This window comes from Xenopus tropicalis, chromosome 4 (genome assembly GCF_000004195.4).
Source record: "Xenopus tropicalis strain Nigerian chromosome 4, UCB_Xtro_10.0, whole genome shotgun sequence".
Lineage (NCBI taxonomy): Eukaryota > Metazoa > Chordata > Amphibia > Anura > Pipidae > Xenopus > Xenopus tropicalis.
In genome coordinates, this window is record NC_030680.2 from 115,233,764 (window position 1) to 115,253,981 (window position 20,218).

The window sequence follows — 20,218 nt, forward strand, 5'->3', positions numbered from 1 at the left end:
GAAAATGTCTGCCTTCCAGCAAAAGAATGTTCATGGTAAAATTGCTTCAGAAAACACATCTTGCTCTAAGTTAGGTGGGAAGCTTTGCAGAACATGCTTCTTTTATTATGAGAATATCCAGCGGTGACTACTAAACGCTCCTTCTAACCGGTTATGTATAGGGCACAGGATAGGTTTTTTTTTTTAATCATAGCTAAATGTTCATTTCCCTTTATTTAGCTAGTTGTATCATGTGACATGTTTAAATCAATTGCATCTTTTCATTCTCCCGTAACACTAGAAGAAGCATTTTAATTAGGTTGTAAACTCAAGCAAGACCAAGAGACTGCAAGGAAGGTGCTAGTCAATGTGCAGCCTCAGGCAAGCCTGCTTTGCAGTGCCCTACCAATGCTTTTTTAACATCCTCCTTCTCCTAAAGGCGTTAGAGACCTTAGGGCTTATTCGCACTACGGTAGATGGCACATTACTACAATAAGCCTTAACCTTCATGTGTCAGATATTGGCTGCATTGTGTATTTTTGATGTCCTTAAAATTGATTTGTTCTTTTTTTGAATATCAAAATCTCTAAGAAAACAGGCACTCGATTGTCTGTTGTTGTTATTAACTTGGGGGCAGAAAATAATCTAAATACATGGACCAAATGTGCCATCTACACCAGATAAGGGACACAAGGAGCTTTATTAATCAGGGAATAGGAACTAATGAGGATACACTAATGTTTTAACTGAAATGAACACTTAACACTGATCACCACTCAGAGACCTGTGTTCTTTGCCGGCACAAATCTCTAACCCATGAGAAATGAGAGACATGAAATGCCTTATTAGAATGAGAACATTTTAACTTCCTGTAAGTCTACTCAAAAATGTATTCATTCTGTTGATCACCACTGTTAAATACATCATAGTCAGACTGGCACCAGGGCAGGGGATTGTACGTGAGCCTCTAGCCACAGCTACAGGGCTAGAAGATGAGCATCATTATTACAATGGGGAGAGTCAATTTTCCCTTTCAAGTAAGGCATTCATGAAGTGATTGGAGTTTAATGCAGGAGATTGCTGCAACAACCAATACTAATCTCCTTAAATCTTACTGGCTCGAAGAAGTTGGAAGATAGAATTTCCACTAAAGACACATTCTGAACATTATTCCTTCCTACTGAATGATATTAAGCATTTGCATAATATGCAAATATGAAATCTGATTATATATATATATATATATATATATATATATATATATATATAGTGTCAAGCATTTTCTACTTGTTTATAAAACACATTCCACGGTGTCATTTTAGATTCACAAGCTGACAAGAAATCCTAATGATGGTTTAAAACTGGTCCTCAGAAGATGCTGGAATCTTCCTAAAAAAGTAGTTGAAAATACTTGCAAATGCTTTTAAAGTGTGCCTAAGGTGTTACAGCTCCTGTGAGCAGGCTGGTATCTACAAGCACTGACATTCCAGAGGCACTGTATGTACCTACTATTGTTCACCAGTCGGGCAGTGGTTGTTAGCCTTATTTGGTCCAAAACCTGCTTTGAGGCCCAACAATTTTGTCAGGGCCCTTTAGTCCATACAAGGTTACAAACATATACAGAACGCATTACTATATCATACATTCAGCCACAGGTCCAAGAATCTCTAGGACATCAAATCAGTGTTCATCCCAAATATTGTGCTATTTGACCTACTATATGGCTTCTGAAGAGAATCTAGGAGACAAACTAGACATTCTCTTCAAACTGTCCCTAACTGGCCTTTGGGGTAGGTCCCCCAACCAAGGCCATAAACCCCCCTAAAGAGGCCAGCCTCACATGCTGGGAGCCAGTGTGGGGGAAACTTGAAGTATATGAAGTTGGATGCCCTGAATAGCAAGACCAGCACTAATGTGTCAGAGGATATGTTTACATTAAAGCTTACTGACATTTATCTTTTTTACAATAACATATATTTATTTAAATCACACAAAGTTGAGCTCTCCCGTTTGTAATTTCAGCAGCTATTTGGTTGCTAGGGTCTTATTGTCCCTAGCAACTAGGGAGTGGTTTTACTAAGGGACTGGAATAAGTATTATAGAGGGACTAAATAGGTAGCTCAGTAATAAAAACGTAACAATAATAATAAAATTGTAGCCTCACAGATGAATGGTTTCAATTGAAGTGACCCCATTTGAAAGCTGGAGAGAGGTAGAAGAGGAAGGCAAATAACTCAAAAACCATAAAAAATAAATAATGAAGTCCAATTGCAAAGTTGCTAGGTAAGGCCATTTTATAACATACTACAAGTTAACTTAAAGGTGAACCACCCCTTCATATATATATAAGGGGATCATATAATAAACTCTCTAATGATTTATTTACCAGTAGGTCCTTCAAACTGACACGAGGACACCCACTCAGATTAGAAGAAAGAAGGTTCCATCAGAATATTTGGATATCAGTCGTACTGGCTGATACATTAGATAACTTTAAGAAGGGGTTGGATGGCTATTTAGCAAGTGAGGGAATACAGGGGTATGGGAGATAGCTCTCAGTACAAGTGAGGGAATACAGGGGTAGGGGAGATAGCTCTCAGTACAAGTGAGGGAATACAGGGGTAGGGGAGATAGCTCTCAGTACAAGTGAGGGAATACAGGGGTATGGGAGATAGCTCTCAGTACAAGTGAGGGAATACAGGGGTATGGGAGATAGCTCTCAGTACAAGTGAGGGAATACAGGATTATGGGAGATAGCTCTCAGTACAAGTGAGGGAATACAGGGTTATGGGAGATAGCTCTCAGTACAAGTTGATCCAGGGACTGGTCCGATTGCCATCATGGAGTCAGGAAGGCTTCAGAAGGGTTTTTTTGCCTTCCTCTGGATCAACTAGCAGTTAGGCAGTTTATATATAGGCATAAAAGGTTGAACTTGACGGACATGTATCTCTTCTCAACCTAACTTACGATGTTTATAGAAAACCACAGGATATTTGAAAGTAAAGAGTGGGTCACATTTACTAATGCTGAGCAAATTGGCTTAGTGAAGTAATTAGAGGTTTGCAATTATTATTCTGCTTACAGCAATGTTCCTCTAATTCTTTCTTGGCTATGTGCATAAATAATTTTGTGCACACACAACTATGTGCTAAGGTCAGAATAAATATAAAATTTGTGTTTTCACACAAAATTCTTTGTGTGCACCACACTTTGCTGTGTGCCTTACAATCTGCATGCATGCATGAGTGCACAGCTCAGAGGGAGCACTGACTTATAGTAGACTTATTAAAGCTACTTTCTCGCTGATTTGCTACAGGTTACTGTACCAATGCAAATATGTTCACTACTCACAAGTAAACTCTCTTGTGCTGAACTTTAAAGTTCCTTGGCCCCCAAATAACCAACTGTAAGTAACAAACAAACAAATGGATGTAGTAAATGCTACATCATGCAGTTATCAAAATAAGTGTTACATTTGACATGCTAATCTCTTTGAAAGTGTCGCCCTCTCTTGGAAACTTGAGTCTTTGGCTTGGGCTTGGGTTCACCTGCTGCTGCCACTTGACATTATTTGGTAACCACTACAGCATTTGACTATTCAGGCCCATGGCAAAAGGCAAAAATCCCTGAAAACCACTGAGTGGCCTCTACCCAGAAACACAGAAGTGAGGGTTTATAGGCAGAGACTGCCTGCTAACATGTGCCCTACAACAGGAAATTGGATACTGGTGTTTACCATGAGGTCACAGCGGCTGGCAAAACTCCCTCTGCACAATAAGCCTTATATGGATAGGGCAATAAATTCTGTTCAAGAGGTTTGGAATTATACTTAGGGAAAAGTGTCTTTCTTGGAAAAACAGATTTCCTTTTTGTTCTTCATTTTACAGTTTAAAGAATCAAATTCTCCTTACACAGTAGAAGAACACTTCAGAGATAATGAAGATAGCATTGCTAAAGGAAACCATTGCCACTCTACCAGTTAAAAAGAACATATATCACAAACAGTGAGCTAATGCTGAAAATGATATGTGCATATGTGCCTGTTATACTTTACAATTGTTGCATGGCACCCTATGCACTTACTGTTCCAGCCTCCCACATCTCATTACTCACCAGCTCCAAGTCCTGACCCTGTACATGTGCAGAGAGAAAAAACGAGCAGAGGAAATGTTCAAATGATACTGAAAAGATCCAGCAATGTTAGTCAGAACACGTACGCTAGAACATTAGTGCAAAGGGCTGATCAACAAGGAATGTACCACAGCCCTATATATTAAAAAATTATGTAAATTGTTAAATGCAGGAAACCTTTTATATAAATATTTGTGAATGGTGCAGACTGTCATCTACCAGCAAGGTGCCCCGTTATCTCTACCAAAGAGTTGCAGGGCAAGTAGAAAATTGCTTTGCTACATGCAACTGTTCTGGAGCACACTGCATTAGATAGGATCATACTGGGCAACAATCTCTTGAGACTGGTGCTAGCTGGAAGGTGATTTATGATACCCTGCTCTTGCTGGTCTATAGCGTAGCATTGATAGCTACAGTGTAGGCAGCAAAATCACAACACACAAAAGCATTCAGCTTGCTAATTCTAGATCTAAACTAGTAATTCAGTTGTGCCAGTAGTGAGTAGAGAGTTAAAGGTCCATTATACTCTTTTTATATGAAATAAGTAACTGCTTGGGGACATTTTAAGGTTTAGGGTTATTTAATATTTCAGCCTTTCTACAGTTGTGAATGGTGAATCAAATAAAGAAAAAAAAAATCCTTTGAGAGGGATGAGATTTTTCATGCTCAGCTAAAACTGCTGATCTCTCAGTGCTGTATTAAAACCACTGGTAGTGTGCAGAGGGCTGCCTTGATGTTTAATAAATGGACATACACATCTAAAGATAGCGAACTGGGTGCATCAGGCTGTGAAGAAATCTCTTTAAATCCTGTCTCTCTATTGGGCTGCCCCTGCAATGGCACAAAGTCTTAAGAAAAAAAATGAAATATTAAATACACGCGCACATACACGGCCTTGCAAAACTATTCAGATCCTTGACCGATTCTTTCATGCTACTGAATAACAAATCCAGCACTGAAATGATGTTCCCTGTGATATTTTTATTTCATTTTTAATTCAGTAAAAATGGCATTGTTTTTTTGTTAGAAATAAATATTTAGACTTAAGGTTGTTACCACTCCAGACGCGTCTTTAAAAAATATTACATAGTGGGGATTAAATGTTTTGTGTTTAAAAGTATTTTGAAAACAGGCATTGATCACTAAGCATTCTTTATTTTTATTTTATCTCTGGGTAAGCATTTAGCCCATCATTGGGATGCAGAGTAAAGTCAGTCATACGCTGAAAGATACAGCCTTTGGATGAATATGTCAATAAAGTAGGTCTTTGCCAGAATTATGCACCCTGGTGGTGGAGCAGATTGTTTTTGTTCAATTGTTTGGTCATTGAGATGAACATCAGTTCATAGGGAGGCCTGTCATAAGAGGACCATGTAAACAGACTCATGCAGCTTGCAAATCTGCCTAAGGCCACAGTTTTTGCCTACACAGGTTAATTGAGTCTAGAGTGGCCAAGTCATTAGCTAGTGTTGGTCAGGGGGAAGTCAGGACAGAGTGGCGCTACTGTACATGCCCCGTCTCTTGCTCACTCATTTGTGTACTGGAGGCCAGTGGGATTAATGCTTTACAAATGAGCAAGCACAAGATAGGGTACATCAAAGCCACCCCTGCCCTGATTAAGCAAGCAGGATGCTGCTGAAGCCAATGATTGAGTAAGCAATGCCACTGATATTAAATAAAAATGTAAAATAGCAATTTGTAAAAAATATGTACAGCAGATATACATCTCCCCTGTTACATAGTGATGTAAATAAACAGAAAACTGTGGTCTACTTTATAAATAATTGTTACTAACAGTTACAAAAAAAAAAAAAAAAAGCACTGCAACAATTATGCAGCATTGTAGAGCCAAGGTTTCATGCACAGGTTCTGCAGTATATAAACCACACAATGATGCCATTACAAAATTTGTTATTGAATCCTGAGTACCAAAAAGTCATTGATGTTGTAAAGCAGGACCTTTCCTCGGACATAACATGCAGGCTGGCCCTGCAAGCCCTAAAAGGAGAGCACAGTTTATCTGCTGCTTCCCTAAGAGATGGGGTACTGAATTAAAATGACATATGCAGGACATTAGGAATTTCAGATATACCATTAAATCAGAAGAATTTGTTCGCAATTCAAAGCATTATAAACCTTCTCTGACAAGCAAGTGGTTAAATCTTGTTTTATTGTCTGAAGAATAGACTCAAACACATACTCAGCAACATTATATGATGATGTTGCTGGAAAGCCTGCCCGAAGGACCTGAATCCACTGTTTCAATTTAGATGCAGAAGTAAATTATTCATAGAGCGGCAGCAGTCGTTTCACGAGTTGGCCAAGCCCCGAATGCAGGGTAATGCAGCAGCAGCAGCAAAGCTAAAGATATGAAGACCGTTAGAGCTCCTCACTTTTCCCATGTGGCAGGAGACTCTGTTTATATAAGCAGGACCACAAGCTGCCCTAAGGGGCTCCTAAGGGAATACTAGAAGTACTTAGTCATGAAATACAGTAGTTACATGCTCTTGCCATGCTGATGCAAAACTGGGGCAAAGAGAGTAATTTTGATCAATAAAATAAATCCAATAATTCCATGGAAAAGCAGTTTGATGGCATTCAGTTTCTTATATCAAAATAATGACATCATAAGTATCTATAATGCCACAGAATTCTGTACAAAAAGGCCACTTTACTCACTTCCTGCTTTGTTAACTGTAATTGAAAATATATGTTGATACCTGGCATTTTTTTCGTTACTTTTATTGTGCTTTATACAAGTCCTGGTAATATTGTGCTTATCAGAGGTGCCAACCAACTAAAGTTGACATATTTCCTTCCATGACAGAAATCAACCATACCAGGATTAGGGTCATCCATATTATTATTTTTGCTAGCTAAGGGGGTCTTCCAGCCATGTGGCTTTGGGAAACCAACTGGCTAGCAAAGTTTCATATCAACCTGCAGTGCAAACATGGCCAGTGAATAAAATGGCTCACTAAGGATGTTGGCACCACTAAGAATTGAGACACCAGAATACGACAAACAAGAACGTTTGAATCAAAGATTTTCAACCCTAGCCCCCACTAAACAGCCTATACATCCTGGTGTAATACAAAACAAATGCAATAATTACCACTTTATAATAATTTGTAATTTGCCCTTATACCAAGGAAGAGATTAAGCCCACCCCCAACCAACACTTACTACGAACATAACCTGGAGGACCACCATTTTAACATACATACCAGGCAATGGTGCATTGGCTCACAGACCACCTAATGTTCCAGCCATCTGGAAGGCTGATATACATTCTATACAATTCTACATTTCGCTTTCTGTCCACATTTTAACCCTGTAAGTCCAAAAGAGCAAAAACTCTGTCTATAGATGTGTGTGTGTGTATGAAATTAGATTTGGCTCATAGTTCAGCAGATTAAAAAAGAACTGTATTTTAGATTTATCTCATCAGGAATGCACACATTTCATCTCATAAGAAACTCAGAGTAAAGCTGGCCATACACGTTTAGATTTTAGTCTTCTTCCGACCAACTTTTGGATATTGATCGTACCTTTAAATGCAATGATCAAAAACATTCTGACTGAAATTGTAGGATACAGTCCTAAAAATAACAAATCGGAGGATGTTCTGAACATGAAATAGTGACGTCCCGGAAATGCATTGTAGGTCCCCCCAGATACATAATACATGTGCAGAATTTATCATTATCCGACAGAATGTTCTAACCTGTCCAACTGACTAAATGACCAATCACCATGGTACGAAATTTATCAGGATGATAATTTGAAGCCCATACACAGTCCGAAAATTGTATGGAACAGATTATATTGGTGCATGTATGGCCAGCTTAAATGGGGTCAAACACTAGATTCACTAGGATTTCTTTTGAGTTGGAAGTTTTTATCAGGTTACACAGTGGGATGTACCAAATAGAGGATACAACGTTCTTCCCAAATAGTGCTGGGTAGTTTAGCACAACTGCAGGCCCATAATGCTTTTATATGTTATGTCTATGATATGATATATCTTGTGTACTGTGGCAGTTTATTTAGAATATTTGTTGTAGCAAAAGAAGGGGGAATATTCACTTTCTGCTGTTTGTTTCTTCTGATCTGTGTTGCTATAGTGGGAAAGGAGCATATGAAAGTTATTATATATATATATATATATATATATCGCACAATTGTGACAATGGACATTTTTATATGAATGACTGCAGGTAATTTAAGCTCCACGTGGCCATAGAAAAAGCCCTTCATTATAACTGGCATGTGTTGTGGTTGGGAAAAGGAGTGATATTCCTTGACTAGGCCAAGATGATTTTTAGGCTTCAGACCAGGAATTAGGGGTGAATGTGCTATGCCAGTTAGCATGCCACTGAGTGCAAGTTTGGTTATTTCATTGCAGATGGCATGCAAGGTATCCTACAGAGCACACTATTATGTAGTTTGTCTTATAACATACACACATTTGTCACAGCATAAATCAGTCATGAACAAACAGGGGCCCTTAAGATGTTGCTGAACTGCAACTTGCAAAAACGACAGTCAACGCGTTCATTAATTGTAGGTCAACATCTAGATGGTTTACGTTTATGTATAAATCAATTTTATTTTGAAGGACTAATAATTAAATACAACTAAAACCACACAAACAATCCCAGGAAATATTATAGATAAGCACACATCTACCATTTCACATTTAGAAAATGGTAAAGGGTCCAGTAGTCCCAGTGGCTGGACTATCCTTATTTGAATGATATAGGCCTAAGAGGGGCTCTAACATTTTCTGCTTCTGCTTTCAAGGACAGCCCATTTCAAGGGCAAGCTGTTTGGGGTGCGGATCAATCGTCACATATCCCATTTCCCACACATTCTGTAGAGTTGGGTTACCATAAGACCTGTCATTGAGGGGGTCACTGCCACTCTGTCACAGCCGCTTCAATCACTCATTATCTGTACTATTTATATAAATACCCATGCCAAGCACAGGCAATTTAATTAATATACATATTTAATAGGGAATAACTATTTGCCTGAATGTAGATATACCAAAATACATTCTTTTCTAAAAACTTGAAAAGTTTTCTGCAACTTGTCACAGGCCTTTAAAAGTGCAAAAAGCTTAGGGCTGCAAAGTACAATTTGTGGGACCTTTAGATGCATTAAACTACAACTCCCAGCATGCCCAGTCAATCAGGAACTGGCATGGGCTTCAGAAAGAGAGAAATTACTAAGCTTCAGATCAGAAATTACATATTAAGAAATTGCTTTATCTAATAAGTTCTGATACACGATTCATGCCATAATGCCTTTAAAGAGGTTGTCAAAGTTTGCCCAAGAGGGTGAGGAAAAGGCTATAAGTCTTCCTAACCTTACTGCACAGCTTCCACCAGGCACCAAGGAAACGGTGCAGGCTGAGAACAACATATACAGTTGTTCAGTGACATTGCTCATTTAACCTAATGTACTTATCTTCAATAAAAGGCTACTTACATATAATCTAGACAGTGCAAATAAGCATAATGAGGATTTAAAGAATCTTCGAACTCACAAGGAGACACTGAAAGCTAAAGCAATATGGTATGATATGTATTTGGAGTGGGACCTATTTACTAATGGGCCAACTCGACTAAAGCAGGGATCTTGGAACAGAGTAGATGCTTATAATAAGGCAATGGGAATACTGCATTCAGGAGAAGAATGTGTTGTTTTGGGGGATGACTAATATGGAGGGATATGAAGAAATTCCACACAAAAAAGGGGGAACAATCCTCACAGGAAAACCACACAGAGGTGGGCTATGATGAATGTTTTCAGTATAGTAGGAGGATAACCAATACACAAGGAATCCTGTATACAGAGGGGAGGCACAGTGAGGGAAGGGGATTCCATGCAGGGTTAAGGGGTGGGGGAAGCCCATATACATGTAAAGGAGTTTCAGCAGAAGAGAGCAAGAGAGCGAGCAAGCTTCCTTACCTGCACAACTGGATACGGATATTCCATGCAGTATACACCAAACATGCTCCTGTCAGAGCCCACCCTGTGAGCAGTAACCCTCGGCGTGGGGTCCACTTTTGTACTGGAACTGGGACGCTGGTTACAAGAGGATATCAGAATAAAGGCTGAGGTAAGGGAGAGCCCGGGGGCATGAGTGGGAAAAAGAAATAAATAAGGGGCACGGAAGGCTTCTTAGCAGCAGCAGCGACTGCCAGGAGGAGAAGAGCGGAGAGATGAGGAGACTGGGGCAGTCTGGATCTGTGTGTGTGTACGGGACAGCTGGGCTGGGAGAGAGGAGGGGGTATAGGATGGGTGGGGGAGGTAAGGGAGACAGGTGGCTTGATCAGAAAAGAGAAGCCCCTTTGGCCATGCGTGTGCCTGAGAGGGACATGGAAGGAAGGAGGGAGGAGGAGATGGGGGTGGAGGAGAACAGGAGCTCTGCTATTTGCAGTGTGAGACCTTCTGTAGGGCTTACACCTCTTACACTCAATCACAGCTCCCACTCCTTACCCCCTTCTGCTCCATACACCCCCTCCTGACAGCTGCTAGGGGCATTGGGGCGACAAAGGGGATAGTACTGTGCACTCCCCCTCCCCCAATCAGCTGTTCTTGTCAACCTCCCCCGGATTAAGCATGACCGGACGTTCTAGGGGGCTTTTTGGGAGGGTGCAAGGAGTCAGAGTGACAGACAGCGCCAGGTGAGGTGCTGCTTATCGTAAGGAAAGTAAATAAGTCAAATGGTTTTAGACATGTTAAAACACAGTCACCTTAGTCTGTTACAGCAAGAGCATGGCCAGAATGCAGAGGAACATAGATCATATTAATAACACTCCAGAACACATTTAAAAACAAAAAAAAAAGATTTTTCAGTTAGGATACCAAAACAATAGAGTGCAAGCTTGGGGGCAAAATAAGGTTTCTTCAAGCTAAATCACCCTAACAGTATGGTGTCAGTCTGAGAAAGATAAACAGGGAAATATTAAATCCTTTCACTTCCATAACAGCAAAGCCTTGTTCACCTGGATACAAAATTTAACTGTTAAAACAGCTACATTAAAGATCCCTGCTGCAGACTGAATCTTTTGGCTACACTGAATAGCTACCCAACAGCTAATCTAATTTTATACTCCGTATAGTGACACAGCTTTTATATAGTTAATGGTGAAATCAAACGATATACACTATATACACTATGGTGCAGATTTACTAAGACACGAACACTCCGAGCATATTTTCGCCAAATTTTTCGTTGCTTGCGTGTTTACAATCGTTCAGTACGAAAATTTTGTGACTTTTGGATCGCCAATACGATATTATCATGACTAATACAATTTTTTCGTAAGCATTTTCGTGATATTTGTGATCTTAAGAAATTATTGTATCCAATCTGAATTTATCCCATTCGGGATTGGAACTCACGTTTTCATGAATGTGCCCCTATATTATATATATATATATATATATATATATATGTCTATATATATATATATATATATATATATATATATATATATATATATATATATATATATATGTCTTGATAATGGTCTTAGGAGGAGACCGAAACGTTGGCCTGTTTTAACAGCATGTTTAAATAAAAGTAACGTTTTAATTTTTAAAAAATATCCTGGTGTGCACCCAATTCTTGGACTTCTATATATATATATATATATATATATATATATATATATATATATATATATATATATATATATATATATATATATATATATATATATATATATATATATATATATATATATATATATATATATATATATATATATATATATATATATATATATATAAAGCAAGAGAATGAGCTGCACACACCAGGACTTGGCAAAAATATAATAAGTTTATTTATCTCCCAACTATACCTGCTATACCACAGCCCCAGTCCCTTCCCAGAGGCTATTATCCCACTTTTACTACAGGCACCATCTCTCCCTACTATACCTGCTATCCCACAGGCACAGTCCCTTTTCTGAGGCTTTTATCCCCCCACTGCTACTATAGGCACCATCTTTCCCTACTATACCTGCTATCCCACAGCCACAGTCCCTTTTCAGAGGCTATTATCCCCCCACTGCTACTATAGGCACCATCTCTCCCTACTATACCTGCTATCCCACAGCCACAGTCCCTTTTCAGAGGCTTTTATCCCCCCACTGCTACTATAGGCACCATCTCTCCCTACTATACCTGCTATCCCACAGGCACAGTCCCTTCCCAGAGGCTATTATCCCCCCACTGCTACTATAGGCACCATCTCTCCCTACTATACCTGCTATCCCACAGGCACAGTCCCTTTTCTGAGGCTTTTATTCCCCCACTGCTACTATAGGCACCATCTTTCCCTACTATACCTGCTATCCCACAGCCCCAGTCCCTTCCCAGAGACTACTATCCCCCCACTGCTACTACAGGCACCATCTCTCCCTACTATACCTGCTATCCCACAGCAACAGTCCCTTTCTAGAAACTATTAGGCCATGGCCCATGGGAGATTAAAGTTAAATTTCAGCTACCATGGGCAGCTAATCTCCCCTAAATGCCTTCCCTTCAGCATATGCGGTGCTTAGTTTTTGCCAAGTCACCCAAAGATGCACGCGATCTGGAGGGGGGGATGGGGGCGGCCTCTGGGCGCCCGAAAAAGAAATCCGGGCTGAGGCTAATGCTACATAAGGCTGTTTTTCAATTGATCTTCATTTTTTCTATCAAATGGGTGTCACTGACCCCGTAAGCCAAAAGACTGCGAGGCTACAATTTTATTGTTACTTTTTATTACTTACCTTTCTATTCAGGACATCACCTATTAATATTTCAGTCTCTCGTTCAAATCAAAGCTTGGTTTCTAGGATAATATGAATCCAAGCAACCAGTTAGCTGCTTAAACTGAAGAGCTGCTACATAAAAAGCTAAATAATTAAAAATGAAGACCAACTGCAAATTGTCTCAGAATAGCATGATCTACATTATACTAAAAGTTAAGTTGAAGGTGATCAACAAGTGCACTGACAGGCAAGGTTTCAACCAATGTGCAGAGAGAATAAAATGAATACATTGGCATTTCCATGCCAAAATCAGCTCCATTTATGTACACACAAGGCAGTTCTGTGCCTGCCAGTGCACTTACATCAGTGAGCGGATGGAAGCAGGTTAGCTTTTTATTCTGCATCTTGTCTACATTTATACACAGCCAAAAAAAAACACCCCTGTGTGGCATGAGTTTTATTCCCACTGCTAATACAGAAACAATTACTTTACTATACCTGCTGTGTTACAGACACTATCTCTTCCCAGAGTCCATTATCCAAAATGCTACAGACTGTGGTGGGTGAATTTGTGGCCATTTATTAAATGTTCTCACACTCTCGCTACCTAGAACTTCAGCCCTGCATGGATTGTTAAATCAGCTGCTTAATTAGGCCAGAATCCATGCATTTATTTACTATTATGTGTTTTCTCAATCAAGAGGTCAACATAAATAAGTAGTCCATTATCCTATACACTGTATTGAGGTAAAAAAAAAAAAAAAAAAAAGAATCTAACAGTTGTTTTCCTGAGTTAACCACTATGACGGTACAAAATCAAACAAAAAATCTTGGTGGGGGGCTGGGGATTTGCTCAGGAGGTGGCAACTGAGAAATAGTAGGAGGAGGTCCACTTCAGGCTCAGTCAACCATTAAAACTCAGTTGGGGATTATATTGATATTATGAGGAAGCAGCATCAAACATCAATCTATTCATCAGTCCATTTCACTTGGTTTATTATTATTATTATTATGAGCAATACCGCTGAAATCCAAAGTTTCATTCATAAAAAATTGTACAGATATAAAGGGAAAGATCTGTCACAACAAATCTAAATTATGTTTGCTGACATAAAAACACAACTAAAAGAGGAATGACCAAAAAAAAAAAAAAAAGTCCACTCGGTCTCCTAAAAAGACAAGAACAAAAATCGACCATGACTGCCTTGAATCCCTTTTAATAATTAATAATTAAATATATGGGAAGCACACAATAAGAACAATTTTCTACATGACCATAACTTATTAGTATTCTAATGTCCAGATATAACTTTCTTTCTTAAAGATTAAAACAAGGTTACTCACAAGTGTGAGAGATAATTCATCACTGCTCAGAACAACCAATGACAGTACCATGGATAAAGCTCCATGTCAGGAGCAAAACATTTATTTTTACATGCAATATTTTTTCATTCCTTTTCTTATTTTTTTAAGTAGGAATGTAATAGGAGGAAAAGAGCCGGGAGACTGGTCTGATTAAGCTTATGAGGCATAACATCAAATGGGTTGAGGCTAGAAGTAGTCTTTCACCCATAAGGTTGCCACCCACGTACCAATTACGATCTTTCCTGCAACTAATGGTCACAGGAAAGATCGTTTGTTCCCTCCATTGATGTTCAGGGCTGAATCGTCAGATATGGAGGTAGAAACAATAGGGATTCTACCTCCATCTGATGTTTCAGCCCTAAACGCAGATTTTGCTCAGTTGCAAAATCTTTTGTCCCACCCAATCGAAGCTTTTGCAATATCAGTCATCTCATTCATCCGCCATGCACGCACCGAATATTGCACGAAACAAGGTTTTGTACGATAACATTGGTGCATGTATGGTCAGCTTTAGCACTTTAGACCCTATATATCAAGGTAGTACATATAAAACAGTGAATGGTAAAGTAGATAATGGTGCAAATGGGACAACACGATAACATGAACAGGCCATAGGTGTTGCTGACAGGGGTGTTACATTGAGAATCCAGTTGTTCTGAGTATAGTTAACACATATGACAACATATACATGAATGTTTTTGTCAAGCTAAATTGATATCAGGCAACATAACAGGCCTTCTCATATTGAACCACCTTCACCCAATCATGAAGTTAACTTTTGTTGCTGAGTGTTTTGGCTATATGAATAATAAAGGTTAACCTATACACAGGCCAAGTCTTTGAATCACAAATTTGAGTTGATTCTGTTCTATATAATGTGTTGTAGCTTAGTAAGCAAATGTTGCTATATTACTTTATAATGTATCTTTAAATAGGTTTCCTTTTCACTGGTAACTAAGTGGCAAAAGAACCCTGAACACATTAAGAAGCAATAAGATTGTAACATTATAGCTAGAACATTGTATTATCGCTAGCAGCAGCATTTTGCATCCTCTGTGCTCATATCTGTGCATCTGCTGCAATTTTCAATGTAAGCAAACTAACTGCACAGCTAAACCAAACTGCAGCAACCCAATGCCAACGTGTTTATTCCACAGAATATACTGCAATCCAAATTGCAATCCAGTGATCAAGATTAATACTGTGTTAAACACAATAGTGCATTACAGCTTATTTGCCAGCACTACAGCAGAGAGATACTTATGCTGCAGTGTTTAGCAAAAAAAAAAAAATGCTGGGGCTCATTAACTAAGCCAGTAAATTAACTTACACCAATGGATCAGACATTTGCTTTCATTATTATAACTAAACGATGTTCCCTGCTGTTGGTTGATTAGGGGATTCTACAATGGAGCGATTAAGAGCATAACAAATGATACCTGTGCAGATCGACAATTTCATTTTCTTGTTCATGGCAACCCAATACAGTTTCACTGGCATGCATAAGTGTGGGGCTGCCCCCTCTAGGGGAACCTAGGCTGGACTGGACACTTATTTGCTCTTCTAGATATAGGTTTGGCTTATCCTGCAGCATATATACCTGTAGCCTTAGCTAAGGGGGGGGCCAAGGTAAAAAGCAGGCAAACGCGAGAATTAAGGTGGACATACACGCTAAGATCTGCTTGCTAGGCGAGGTCGACAAGTGAGCAGATTGTCTCCCGAAATCCCCAACTACGGGTGGGCGATAATGGGCTAATTCGGTCATTTGGCCCTGGGGCCAAGTTAATAACTAACGGGCTCTTTATTTCACTTGACAAACTAACTCACATCTTTGCCTTCTCCTCTCAATATCTAAGGCACATAACTGAAGTACCCATGAATGAGAAACATCAGAAGTGGAGTTACATGGCTGTTTTGTGTTCCTAAACTCAGCCTGGCAGCTGTCACACTGGCATTATATTATAAATTCAGGAAGAATAAAGCTTCAGTTTCCCGCACTAAAATATGATGCAACTGTAGCCTACTGAAGATGCATCTACTCATGGGAATCCCAAGCTGAATCCCACAGGGAATGCCTACTGCCTGTTGCTGAAGACATAAAGTTAAAGCTTTTTAATCATATTGCTCTACATAAAGGGGGCAGTTTCTGAGGCATAAGGAAGCTGCATGGCGCTATCTAAAAATCTGCTTGTCTTCTATTCAGTGCATGTTTTTGTGAAGTTTTAATTGTAGTTTAATGATCCGTTTTTCATTCATTTTCCCCCCAGACAGCCTGTATGCCAATAAGTCTGGTATTCGGATATTCCTGTTCCAGCACAGGTGGGAGAAGGCTCAATTACGGAGAATGAAATCACCTGTTCTAGGGAAGGAATTTCCTTTATGCCTGCTAACAATAAGGCCTAATAATGAGAGAGAAAACATGTTTATGAAAGAACTTTAAAAAACACCAAGGGTCACACTCCAAGGACAAAGGCAAGTATGGGACAGTAATAAGTTAATGAATGTGCCAATAAATTCCTGGATATATGGCAGCAAGTGGATGCTCCCACAATATATATAACCAGTGTTATACTATACATCAAGTACCTGTTTAGGTGGGAAAGTTATGCTCTGTGCCACCTTCACATTATTGTCCAACCAAATAGGTTGAGGTGATGCTGTTTATGCACAGGCCAATTACATAAAGGGGAAGGGGGCAATGACATTACAGGCAGGAATAGGCTGTTTTTGGAGCTCAGAGTTTTGTCGGGGTTTCAGAACTCTGAAATTTGGTAAGATTCTTTAATAGGTCACTTATTAGAAAAAAAAATTATAGTTATAAAAATATAGTTTAACAAAAGGGCCTCAAGGCAGAGCAGTCTAGCGGTGCACCAGATCCAGGATTCAGTAAAAATCCCATTACTTTTTTGCAGGATTTGGCTTTCCCAAAATCTTTATGGGCCATACAGACGGCGTTCCTTCCTGCACTCCCCTGCAGTTGCATACTCCTGTTTTCCACTGCTGGGGAGTGCAGGAAGAAATGCATTACATTCTGCCACAGGCGCATGTAAGTGGTTCCACTTGCACATGCACCTGTGTTAAAACAGCCCTTTAAGAATGAATAGGATGCATTTCTTCCTGTGCTCCCCTACGGTGGACGAGCCCGTAATGTTCTGAGGGACCAAGTCTGAATCCTTAGGCTAATGAATAAACAGGCATTTTCACCTGTCTTCACTGGAACAGTCATTTTTTTTATTTCAAACAGCACAGTTTTTGCATTAAAAACCATCTAGCATTGACAGGTAGTGTCCATTAAACTTAATGTACTCAATGGGCGGTCATGTGACTTTAAAGCAAACAAATCTTTTTTTTTTTTTTTTTTTTTTTTTAATATCAAATTATGGTCCAGACTGGGTTCAGAATTCTGGCAAATATTCTGTGGAGGATTTGATATTAAGTTTAAATCCCAAATTTGGAGCATCCTTAGATTTCCTTGATAATTTATGCAACAGAGGTATATGAAATGAAGTATCTGGGATTTAGCTACTTAGTCAATTCATATGTATAGGTCATTAACTTCTTTTCACAAAATGTTATGGAAATTGCTATTTTTCCTTTCCTGCTATAATATACACGATCCCACAGCTACAGCACCTTCCTAGGCCCCACTAGGCAGAGTGAGGTGACTATCCTTAGCTTATACCTGCACCTTTATGGGGTCTCACTGCACCCTTTCAAGACAACTCTGACATATAATGTCATACCGAAAAATTTGCAGAGAGCTGCCTAAAAGAACACAGAATTTGACTATTGCATGGTTTGTGAAATAAATGAACAGTTTAGTCCATTTTTATACTACAAAGGGTTACAATTGAAATTCATAATAAGCCTACAGCATATAAGGTTTTACACATGTGGTCTAATACAAGTACTCGATTTAGCCTGCTACACATAGGGTTAAGGGAAGTGTCTCCAAGATGCAGATTGAGATGGATCAATAAAAGTTTTTAATGGCGTCATCTTTTCTCTGCATCACCAATCTCTGCCAACTCCACAATTCCAGATTGAGTGTTTCTCATTAGGGTGAATAACCACTCTCTTCACTGTAACAGGGTCCGTGCATGAGCTGCTGATGCAAATGGCTGAACCCTATGTAACTGTCATTTTTTTAATTTAAGGATCGCTAGTGGCCATGTTCCCACAGATGACTGTAGCAAATTTTGTGCAAACAGAGCAGTATGAGAGAGCAGCTAATTTGCTATTAGACTCCCTTGTCAGAGGTAAATTGCAGTAGGAAGTATTATTGCTTAAGTCATGGAAGCTAGCGGGCTAGTGTTTGGCAAGCGTGATATTCATTCAGCAATGTGCTGTCCTACATTGGCAATCTGGTTATTCTAAAAAATGCTAGGCTGCTGTAAACTGCTACAGGCCACCGCTTAATTTTGCATGTGTCTACAGCTGTTTGGGCCTTAGGGTATTTAAATTACCAGAGCCCATTTTGTAGTTTACTCCATGTATGGTAATCAATAATTGGTAGAAGCACTGCCAACAACATCATTCTCTCAACTTCATTCTTCTTGAGAGGCTGAGTTATAAAGGCTATGGTATACAAAGCGTTTTTATCTCGGCAAAATAACAGTAATTACAACACTAGTTCACTTTACCCTTCAGCTGGATATAAACATTAAGGCCAATGGCACACAGATTGCTTTTTTTTCTGCTTCACTTCTACATTTTGTCGTCAACGAAGAAAAAGACAAACCACTTCTGTTGCTGCCTTCTTCCTGAACACATGTGCACTGACCTAAGGGTAATGGCAGACTATTTATTCCCTGTTGGAAGTCTGTGCTACCTGCAGCCAATAAAATGGAGGAGAATGCCATTTCCATAGGTTATGTGATTCATATGTCTTGCTGCTGGAGATTCACACTTAACGCCCATGGGTAGCACAGATTTTTCATGGGCTGCAAATCCCCTTGTCTGCGATTACACTAAAAGTTTAATCTCTACCACTAGAATCAGTCAGAGGACAACAAAAAGTGTTTGCCATTTCCGAGAATTTGCCCCTATTCTTAAAGAATCTGCATGTTGTACCTGCACCCAGAAGCATTGCTTTGGCCCAGGTAAAGGCACACACAGCCTGTTTCAGCAGAAATCTGCTTAAGTATGCAGTTTCAGGATGAAATACATTGCATCTGCCACGGCAAAGCAATGCTTCCTGGTGTAGGCACAACTTGAAGATTTTAAAAGTAGAGGGGCAAGTTCTAGGCCTGCACTTATCCATAAGTTGAGAATCTGCCTGTGTAGCAATAGCCTATATTAGACCACTGGCCTAAATGCTAGAGATAAACAGCAGAGTCTAAAAATCAAGCTAAAAGGGGTCACTTACTGATGGTGGATCAAAGTGCAAAGGGCAGAAAAGAAGCTCAAGCCACCTTGTTTTTCGCACTTTGCACCATTTTCCCCGATGAGTGTCCTGAACTTCCCTCATGATTACTGCAATGCCAGCATTTGTCAGCACTGTAATCGGGGGGGGTGATGCTACACATGCATCACACCATCCTTCCCCTACAGTCATTTTGCTTTTGCTCCCCTTAGTGCTCTAGCATGTGTGTCTGTGTCAGTGTAAATGAACCCTTTAATCTTCCATATATTACCCTGGTTTATTTTATAAACCCGCTGCTTAAAATCTGGCAGCTGGAAAGAAAGTCTAGCACCAAGGAGCAGAACCTGTAGAAATAAGGCAGGAGATCCATCAGCACAATGTATACATCTTAGTGATACAATGGAAGACACTGTGACGAAGCTTGCTGTGTAACGCTATTCAAACCCTGGAATTTATGACCCAACAGGGAGATTTGCCATTTATTTTTCATCTAATAAGCTGAAATCATAGCAGCAACACAAGAAAAGAAATTCCACATATCTGGAATTTCTCAAGTGTAAAATTAAAAGAAGTATGAATGCTAAACCTAAAAAATAGGATT

General features: G+C 39.4%; 1 protein-coding gene across 13 annotated transcripts in view; it reads right to left on the reverse strand.

Moving 5' to 3' along the window:
• Positions 1 to 20,218, reverse strand: part of rbfox2 (RNA binding fox-1 homolog 2) — a 174,262-nt gene that overhangs the window by 65,684 nt on the left and 88,360 nt on the right. For 2 of the 13 annotated variants that reach the window (XM_012960947.3, XM_012960946.3), the window contains exon 1: positions 10,090 to 10,522. The exons of the other annotated variants lie outside the window; for them this stretch is intronic. In XM_012960947.3, coding sequence (XP_012816401.1) covers positions 10,090 to 10,134 — 45 coding nt within the window. In that variant the 5' untranslated portion in view covers positions 10,135 to 10,522. Of the gene's footprint in view, positions 1 to 10,089; positions 10,523 to 20,218 lie in introns of those variants that run through there. 13 annotated transcript variants of the gene reach the window in all.